Source organism: Neophocaena asiaeorientalis, unplaced genomic scaffold (genome assembly GCF_003031525.2).
Source record: "Neophocaena asiaeorientalis asiaeorientalis breed wild unplaced genomic scaffold, Neophocaena_asiaeorientalis_V1.1 scaffold469, whole genome shotgun sequence".
Classification (NCBI taxonomy): Eukaryota; Metazoa; Chordata; class Mammalia; order Artiodactyla; family Phocoenidae; genus Neophocaena; species Neophocaena asiaeorientalis.
The window spans coordinates 1,624,332-1,633,741 of NW_020172691.1; the positions used below are offsets into that span (position 1 = coordinate 1,624,332).

Sequence of the window (9,410 nt, forward strand, 5' to 3'; positions counted from 1 at the left end):
GGCGGGGGTGGGGTGGGAAGACAGTTGCTTTTGAAGCTGGGGGTGAACAAAGGGAGACAAGGGAAATGGATTTGCAGTTTTCTGGTAGGAAAATGTTATCTTCATCAAATAGGAGTTGTCTCTGAGAATAAACGTTTGCCTTTGGGAAGCGTCTGTGCGGTTGACTTCTGTGTGTCCACATTTAGGCCAACAAGGTACCATCACCCCTCCCTCCTGAAGACTGGGAGGGTGGAGACTCATCTCAGAGAAGACTGGGCTTTGGGAAACAGCAACTGAACCAGGCAGGGGTGGGTGTGAGAACGCCCCAGGGCCCAAGCCTGTTAGAAGCAGGCACCCCTCGATGGATAGGCTGACACTAAGGGTCCCACAAGGAGGGACCTTCTGGGGTCAGAGCAGTCGGAGGGTGAAAGAGGCTCTTTGTAGGGTGATGAGCTCCCCATCATGAGGTGTGTGAGCAGATGGTCGGCTGGAGCCCAAGGGCTCCTCTGGCTCTTGGCTCCTTGATTCTTGCTGACCCAACATGTCTGTGGCTCTGGCTGAGCCAGACCCTTCCTGCTCCCTTGGAGAGGTGGGCACTGCCCCCAAGACCATCTGGCTCCCCCAGAGGCCGGGCCTCTGAGGTTCGTCCTGCTTTGGGGGCTTGAAGGGCCCCATTTCTCCCTGATTCAGCCCCTCCACTGCACCTCCCGGCCTCTAGCACCTGGACCATCCCACCCGCCTCCTTCCTGGCCTCCCAGGACAGCCCCCTCCAGCCCTCCTTCTCCCCTGGCCTTCACCGCACAGACTCCTCTGCTCTCATGCCACCCCTGGCTTCCTTCACTTCCGGGTCAATGTCCAGCTTCTCAGCCTGGCGTTCAAGCTGCTCCCGACCTGACCCAAGCTCCCCTCCGGTTCCCCATCCAACCCCGGCTGCCTGGAGCTGTCCCCCAGACACACCCCGCTCCTGCCCTGTCCTAGGCCATGTGGGGCACCACAAAGGGTGGCCTGGCCCCAGCCCCACATCTCCAAGTGCTCTCAGCCAGCGATGGAGACAGCCCTGTGGATCTCCACGTCCCGGCCAAGCGCTCCTCTGAGCCTCAGTCTCCCCATCTGTGAATGAGGATCACCATTGTCTTGCCTCCCAGCGTCGCTGGGAGTGATCTATCGGGCATGACGTCCACCCTCCTGGGGCTGCTGAGCACACAGGAGCTCAGAGATGACAGCCCTGCTCCCTCCCGCTCCGACTGCCTGCCTGCTTCCGTCTCTGAGTGACCAGGGGCACTGGGCCGGGCTTCCAGCCTTGGGCCGGCCCTCTGCTCCTCCAGGCACCAGCCCAGGCCGGGGCAGGCTGACTCACGCCTAGGAGTGTGGGCACGCTGCACCCTGCAGCTGCTATTTATAGCTCCCAGGCCAGGCTCCGGGCCGGATGAGCCAGGAGAGGACAGGCCCCAGAGTCTCCCCCTCGCTCTCCCAGGCACGGGGCTCAACGCCCACCCGAGCACCCCAAACTAGGACGGCAGTGCCCCCTTTCCCGCAGCCGGCCGGGAGAGCCCTGGCCTTCATGCACCAGTGCAAGAGAGGGTTGGGTTTTATCAGCTCAGAGAACGGGATCGGCTCCCCTGGGGTGGCCCAGCTGGGAAGAGACCGGGCTGGGGCTGGAGCTCGGGTCCATCAGGTTCTGAAGCCACAGCCAGCCTTTCTGCTGTGCCAGGCTGTCTGGGGGCCTGGCCCAGGGACGCACACCTGGCCTTCGGCTGTCCTTGATCTGCAGAAGTCCTCTCAAATGTAAAGGGACAGCCACTCACCTGAGAGGTCCCTGCTCCTCGCCTGGCCTTGCAGCCTATGGGCCTCCTGCCAGCTGCTCCGGGTGGGGGCCGCTCTCCAGACCCACTGTTCAGGGAGGAAGGTGGCTGGGTCTCATGCTCTGTTCTTTCTGTGCTCCAGGGATTAATACAATTATGTGGGCGAAGCTGAGGCTGGGCGCCACGGCCTCTCACCGATGCTGTTTGGCCCACAGAGGTTTTTATTTGTTTTTAACTTTGGTGTCAACATTTAAAAATGAGAAGGTCATTTGTCAAAACACAGTTTGCCTTAAAAAATGAATGGGCTGGTGTCTCGAGCCCAAATTCTGCCCACCAGCTCCTGTGGGAGCTGGACCCCAGCCTCTGGTGGAAGATGCTGGTCCTTCACTGAAGCCACCTGCCTAGCCCCTGGGAGTGGCCTGAGGGGCTCTTGCACATACGGGGCTGTGTTGTCATCAACACCTCCAAGGAGCGGGGTCACTGGAGCCTAAGCCATCAGCAGGATGAACCCCTGCCACACTTGCATCCTTTAACAGAGAGCCGGACAGCTTTGATCAGTCAGAGAAAAGGACCATGACATGCAGGGAGACCTCAGGGCCTTTACACAGGCCACTTCCTCTGCCAGAAAAGCTCTTCAGCCATCTTCTGACTCCAGTGAGGCCCTCAGAGACTCCCCGCTGACCACACTGCTAAATTAGTCTTTGTCTCCCTTCGTGGCTCTCCCTCCACCTTGCTTATCTTCAGGGCACTTATCACATTTTGTGTCCCTCTATCATCTGTCTCCCTTGCTAGAATGTGAGCTGCCTTAGGTTCTAGGAGAGTGGGTCTCCCCTGGGGGTGATTCTGCCCCCAGGGGACCCTGGGCGATGTCTGGGGACATTTGTGGTTGCCATGACCAGGCTGGGTTCTTGGCATTGAGTGGGTGGGGCCAGGGAGGCTGCTCCACACCCCAGGGCATCCAGGACAGCCCCCCAGAGGATGACCCAGCCCCACGTCAGCAGTGCTGGGGGGACCCTGGGGTAGGGCAATGGACCTCAAACGTGTCCCCAGACCAGCATCCCCTGGGAGCTTGGTAGAAATGCAAAATCTGGGAATTCCCTGGCGGTCCAGTGGTTAGGACGCCGGCTTTCACTGCTATGGACCCAGGTTCGATCCCTGGTGGAGGAACTAAGATCCCACAAGCCGTGCGGCGCAGCCAAAAGAAAAAGAAAAGAGAAAGAAATGAAAAATCTCTGGCCCTGCCCCAGCCAAGACTAGCTCAGCAGGAGGCCCAGCCGGTCCCTCAAAGGAGACGGCATGTGAACCGTGGCGGCCTTTTCCTTTGCTTTAAACGCAGCACCTCAGCTGTGCCTCCCACGCACTGAGACGGGGGCGGGGGGGGGGCTCTAAACGGCCCACCTGCCCATCCTGGCTCTCTCCTGCCAGGCTGGGCACGCAGCAATCACTTGGGCCCTCGGCGAGAACACTGCGGTCTTCCAGGTCAGCTTTTCTTGCCCCAGGAGCTGCAGAGGCCTGGAGGGTGTCAGGGTCGGGGAGGGACGGGGTCTCCCTTCTGCAGCCCAATCTGGCCTCAGCCAACTGACAGCCAGGAGAAGAATTCTAGGGTCTTCCCAGAACCACCCCAAGCCCTGCAGCAGCCCCCTTCTGCCCTCAGGAGTCCCAGCCCAGTCCCCGCCTCTAGGAGGCTCTCAAAAGGTCAGGTGGGTCGGTCACTGGCTCTGTACCAAAGCTGACAGCTCAGGGTGGACACGGGCTGGGACATGTGGGCTGCATGACCCTCTCTTCCTGGCAAGGCTGAGGGTCCAGAGCTGGTGGTCAGGGCAGGCCTGGAGGCGCCGTGTGCAGGGACACAGCATCCCGTCCGATGCCTGTGTTTTGGGGCCCAGAAGATGTAGACTGGCTGGGAACCGGCGACCCCCTCCCCGGCTCCACACTAATAACTTCTCCACCAGAAACGCAAACAGCAGACAACAGAAGCCGCGACACTGTTATTACGCTTGATTCAATCCGCGAGTCCTGGGTGCTACCTCCTAACTTTCTACTCTTTTGTCTCCAGATCAAGGAGAGGGACCCGGCTGACTGCATCCAGCTGTGGCTGGCACTGGGAGCCTCGACTCCACTCGGCTCGGGGGTGGCGGGGCCAGTGAGGGTGACGCTGTACCAAGGACCAGAGCTGAGTCCTGGCTCGACCCTCCTGCTTGCTGAGCCCCCGTATTGGGCGCCCATAATCGTGCTGCCAGGAGCCTGCCTGGTCGCAGCCAAAGCGGCTAGGGGTGGCCTTGACCCAGCCAGGCACATCCGGATAAAGGTGGTGTTTTGTGCTGGGAGTTTTGTTTCTTTAAACAGAAAGGCGTTTGTGCTACTTGGGAACGCTCGTGTCCAAGTGAAGGTGGCTGTGCCTGGTTGACACCAAGCAACACACAGGTCATTAGCAGGCGTGTGCCCCCTCTCCTCCGTGAGACACGCACACAGATCTCAAAGCGACACGTCCTAGACGGCGCAAAGTCGCACGGAGATGAAGGCTTTCGTGGCCAACGTCCAGTTCCATGTCAGGGCTGGACCAGGGCCCCAGGTGGTGGGTGATCAACCCGCAGGCTTCTTCAGCCAGAGCTGTCACCACACGGCACCTGTCGTGTCAGAGCGGGTGTGGGGGAGATGGAGCCACTGAGCTGGCCTAGACGAGAAGACCCTGGTCTAGGCTGGACACGGCCACCATGAGCCGGGGGACCTCAGGAGTGAGGTCGGCCTCTCCGGGGCCCCCATCAGATGGGACGACCATTTTTCTTCTTACCTCAGCTTTCAACTTTGATCCTCGGCCAAAGCAGGGAAAGCTGACCAGAAATGACCAAGCGACACCATCATCCCTGTGGCCCCAGGAGGCAGACCCCAGGGCTGACCCTGGCCCCTCCAACCACAGCAGACGGGAGGGGTGGCGTTGGGGGTGCTGGCGGGGCAGCCTGTGTCCTCTCCTACGACACACAGCTCCCCCCAAACTTCTTGGGGTCCCACCATCCCTGGGGGACCTGGAAGCAGTTTTGCTGGGTCTGGCAGGACCACAGAGAGAGGCCAGAGCCTGGCAGACAGAGGCTGGGCAGGCTGGGGATCTGAGGATGCAGGGGGCTGGGGTGGCGGTGTCTGAGGGACGGGTGGGGCATCCCGGGGTTTCCCCCCCTCACTGGTGTGGCAGCGCCCTTCGTGGTCTGGAAGCTGGCTTAGAGTGAGGGGGGATGATACGACCCTGAAGCCTCCAGTGCAGGGAAGGGAAGGGGAAATGCAACTGATGGGTGGAGAGGCTTGTGGTGTCCCCAGGCATCCCAGGAAGCTGGTGGCTGGTGGGAGGGCAGGGACCCTGCTGTGCGTGTGCTTTAGCTAACGGAGGGGAAGGAGTATGGAGTGGGGGAAGCCTGGAGCAGGCTGCTCTGCACCCACAGGGGGGCTTCCTACTGGATTCAGGGCGATGGGGCCCCTGGGGGACCCTGCCCAGCCCCGTCCCATGGGCCACACCCTTCTAAAGGCAGGCTCTGGAATCTGGCAATTCCATGACATCCCGCCCACCCGGGGCAAAGGTGGAGTGAAGTAGGGGCAGGGGTCGCCAGCAAGGGTGGGTTTAGGACAAGGTGGAGGTGATGGTCCCACGCCCACAGGGGTCACTTTCCCAGCATGGGGACAGGGTCAGGCCATGCGGGGTTCAGACGTGGGTCCTGGCAAAAAGCCAGACAGAAGTTCCTGGAAACGGGCCCAATACTTCCAGCAGCGGTGGGGTGGGCGCCCAATAGAGTGGAAGTGGGGGGCCTTGGACACACGGCGCTGCCCCCTGAGACCCATATCGACACCGAATGAGGCTGGGGCCGTGGCGGAGGTTGTGTGCTCTCCTGCCCGCGGAGCTGGGCAGGTGGCAGCAGGCCAGCGCCTGGGACGCCCCTTGGGACAAGCAAGTAGCTGCTCCTGGAACCCCACCGGGCTGGAGTGACGGGCTGGAGGCCCCGCCGCGCCCAGGGCCACAGGGCAGAGGGGCCCGTCCTCGCCGGGAAGCTTTGACAGCCCCACTGCCACGGCCAGTCTCCCCAGTGTGGGTCTGGGCAGCAACCGCGTGAGAGGAAGGCAATCAGAGGTGCTAGGAAGGAGCCTGGGCCCCATGGCCGAGTGGACAAGTGAGAAGACAGGAAGGGTGTAAGTAATGGGATGGGCCGCGGAAGCCGAGGCTGCGCCTCCAGGCTTGGGGGCAGACACAGTCAAGTCCCCCCGGAAGGGCCCTCAGCCCTGGCTCAGCCCCGAGCAGGAGACGGTTGCCATGACTACACTAACAGAGCTTGTTGCCACGGAGGGGAGGGTTCGCGCCAGCCCCACGGGGCTGTTAGGCTCCTGCGCTCCCCGAGGGGGGTCCTAGCTTCGTGTCTGGCCTGGGGGAGCTGAGTCACGTGGCCCCTGACCCTGGCCTGCGGGGTTCGTCTTGCTCTGGAGACCCTGTGGCCAAGCTGCCCCAGGCCTGCCCTCACTCTCTGCAGCCCTGGGGCTCTGTTGCCTCGGGGAGCTGAGCAGCTCAGCCCGGCCTGGAACCCCAGCCCCTGGAGAGCAACCTCTCCGGGCAGGGCGGCCGACCAGAAAGCAGGGAAGAAGAGGGCGGCTCCGAGATCCCTGGAACCTCCGTCTCCCCGGAAGCACAGCCTCAGGTGGCAGGAATCACAGCCCCATCATCCCCACTAACCGCGAACGAGGCTCCTGGCCGGAGGCTCCTGGCTGGCGGACTCCTTTCAGAAACCCCTCAGGGCATCACGTGACAGCGACTGGACCCTCTGCTCACCCTGGGGACAGGCCCGCCACGTGCTGCAGGGCTCCAGGGAAGGCGTGGGGGGTGGCTACGGCGATGGCACTGTAGCCAGGGCTGCGGAGGACAGAGGCTGGCCTCTCCTGCACTCGTCCACAGCCGGCGGTGTTTAGGGGTGGGGAGGGTCTGCGTCTGACCCCACCTGGACGCCCGGGGCCGCCTCCCCTGCGAGTCACCAGACCCCCACGCCCACGGATGACATAGCCACACAGCTTTGGTGAATACTTTTAAGAGAATTTGTAAAAGTAGTAGCGGTGCCCCAAGGCTCGGGGTGTAGGATCTGGGGCTCAGTGCAGTCCCGGGCGGCCCCTCTGTGCACAGGCACAGCCCGGGGGCTGAGCTCGGACCCTCGGGGGAGGCGAGGCTCCAGCTGGGTGGGGGCGGGGCAGGCACCCGGCGTGGGATGGTCACCACTTGAGGAAGACCATGCCCGCCAGGACGGCGTAGCCCAGCACCAGGAAGAGGACCTTGAGCAGCCGGTCGCTCTTCTCCTCCAGCTCCTTGGCCAGGATCTCAAAGAAAGTGACGAAGAGGAACGTACCGCCTGCCAGGCCCTGCAGCACCACGGAGGCCACGCTGCTGGGCACGCCCTGGGCACTCTCGATGCCCAGGCCGAGGCTGATGCCCAGGGGAATCATGGCACTCACAGTGACGGCCAGCTTGGCAGCGTCCCTCAGGGTCATGGCGCTCCTGGCCATGCTGATGCCCAGGGCCACGGCCACCAGCGTCTCGTGGATGGCCACCCCCACGAACAGGCTCACCACCTTCTCCCCCTCCTCCTGCAGGCCCAGGGCCAGGCCCTCGAAGACCGAGTGGGCCGACAGGGCGAACACCAGGCTGAGGAGCCGCAACGGGCTGGAGCGCGACAGCTCCTGGACACTCAGCCCGTGGCTGTGCATGTGGGGCTCCCCGTAGAGCGCATGGCCCCGCGAGCCACCCATGAAGGGGCTCTCGTACTCTGAGTCGCTGCCCACGTCCGAGCTGGCGTTGAACGTCTCCAGGTCGATAAAGGCCGGCCTCTCCTTGCGGAAGGTCAGGACAAGCTGCTCCAGGAAGACGGTCATGAAGAAGCCCAGCAGCATGACGGTCTCGGCCAGCGGGTAGTCAGTGCTGATGTGCCCAAGACTCAGGACTTTCTGGAGCTGGAGCAGAGGGCACGAGAGGGGGAAAAGACAGGCAGAGGTTCAGAGGCGCGACCGCCGAGACCCCCGCTGCCCACGCAACAGGTTCTTCAGACGTCACCTTTCAAGTAGCTGAAATACCCAAATCATACAGGTCTTAAAGAAGGGTGGTGGCTCATCCTTGACGGATTTAAAAATAAAGGGACTTCCCTGGCGGTCCAGTGGGGGCCTGGGTTCAATCCCTAGTCAGGGAACTAGATCCCACATGCACGCCACAACTAAGAAGTCTGCATGCCGCAACTAAGACCCAGCACGGTCAATAACTAAATAAATATTTTAAAATAAAAACTCTATTAGAAAGGGACTAGGCCTCACGTCATGTCCACTATGTCAACCAATTTAAAAAGAGTGTAGTGGGCTGCATGATGACCCCTAAAAGGTATGTCCACCAGGAATCTCAGAATGTGGCCTTATTTGCCAGAAGGGTCTTTGCAGATATAACTGAGGTGTGATGGGCTGAATTGTGTCTCCCCAACAAAAGGAAATTTCTATATAAAAGTCTCCCAACCCCTAGTGCCTCAAAACTGACCATACTTGGAGATAGGGTTTTTAAACAGGTGATTCAGTGAAAAGGAGGCTGTGAGGGTGGACTTAATCCACTAGGACTGCTGTCCTTACAGGAAGAGGAAGAGCCATCATCTGAAGAGACAGCAAGAGGTGGCCGTCTACAAAGCAAGGAGAGAGGCCTCAGGAGGACCAAACCCTGCCAGCACCTTGGTCTCAGACTTGCAGCCTCCAGCCCTGGGAGAGAATAAGCGTCTGCTGTTTAAGCCCCCCGTCTCTGGTCTTCTGTTATGGCCACCCCAGGAAACTCATTCATAAGATAAGGATCTTGAGATGACATCATCCTGGATGAGGATGATGTCCTTAATCCAACGACAGGTGTCCTTCCGAGACAGAAGAAGAGAGACACACAGAGAGAGGCCATGTGACAACAGAGGCAGAGCTGGGGTGATGGAGCCACAAGGTAGGGGACCAAGGACCGCAGATGATCCGCACAAGCTGGGAGGGACACGGGCTAGACCTCTCTCACGGCCGGAGGACCCAGCCCACCGACACCTTGGTCTCGGACTTCTGGCCTCCAGACTGGGATGTCAGCCAGGGCTTCGGGCCCTGATGCCTGCACGGGGCTGGCTTCCACACAACCCGGGGGCCGTTTCCAGAGCCCCCCACCGCTCCACCCCACTGGGTGAACATGCTGAGAACGAGCACGGGGCTCGCCGGCACACCCAGCCATCCTCGTCAGATCCTTGAGTCAGCGCTGTCCCACAGAACGTTCCGGATGGTGGAAATGTCCTCTATCTGTGCTGTCTGATATGGAAGCCGCTAGCCTCGCGTGGCCCACGAGGACTTGAAATGTGGCTGGTGCGGCTGAGGACTGGCGCGTTGAAGTGTGTTTGACTTCAATTCACTGAAACCTGACCAGCCAGAATGGTGAGTGGCAGCCACACCAGACTGTGAGGCAGACACTCTGGCTGAGGCTGGCAGGTGGCCAGGAGGAGGGGCCTGGCTCACTGAGGCGCGGGGAGTCTGGGGCAGGGGCGCGGCCCAGGAGTGGTTTGGGAAGGACGGTTAGAGGGCCCCGAGCACTGAAGGGGGATGGGGAAGGGCAAGGTGGCTGCA

At 61.2% G+C, this 9,410-nt stretch overlaps 1 protein-coding gene across 1 annotated transcript in view; it reads right to left on the minus strand.

The window, feature by feature from the left end:
• Nucleotides 1–6,819: 6,819 nt before the first annotated feature.
• SLC39A3 (solute carrier family 39 member 3) overlaps nucleotides 6,820–9,410 on the minus strand; it is a 5,923-nt gene continuing 3,332 nt past the window's right edge. Inside the window, exon 4 of the mRNA XM_024740145.1 lies at nucleotides 6,820–7,748. Within this exon, the coding sequence (XP_024595913.1) occupies nucleotides 7,014–7,748 (735 nt within the window). The 3' untranslated portion in view covers nucleotides 6,820–7,013. The remainder of the gene's footprint in view (nucleotides 7,749–9,410) is intronic.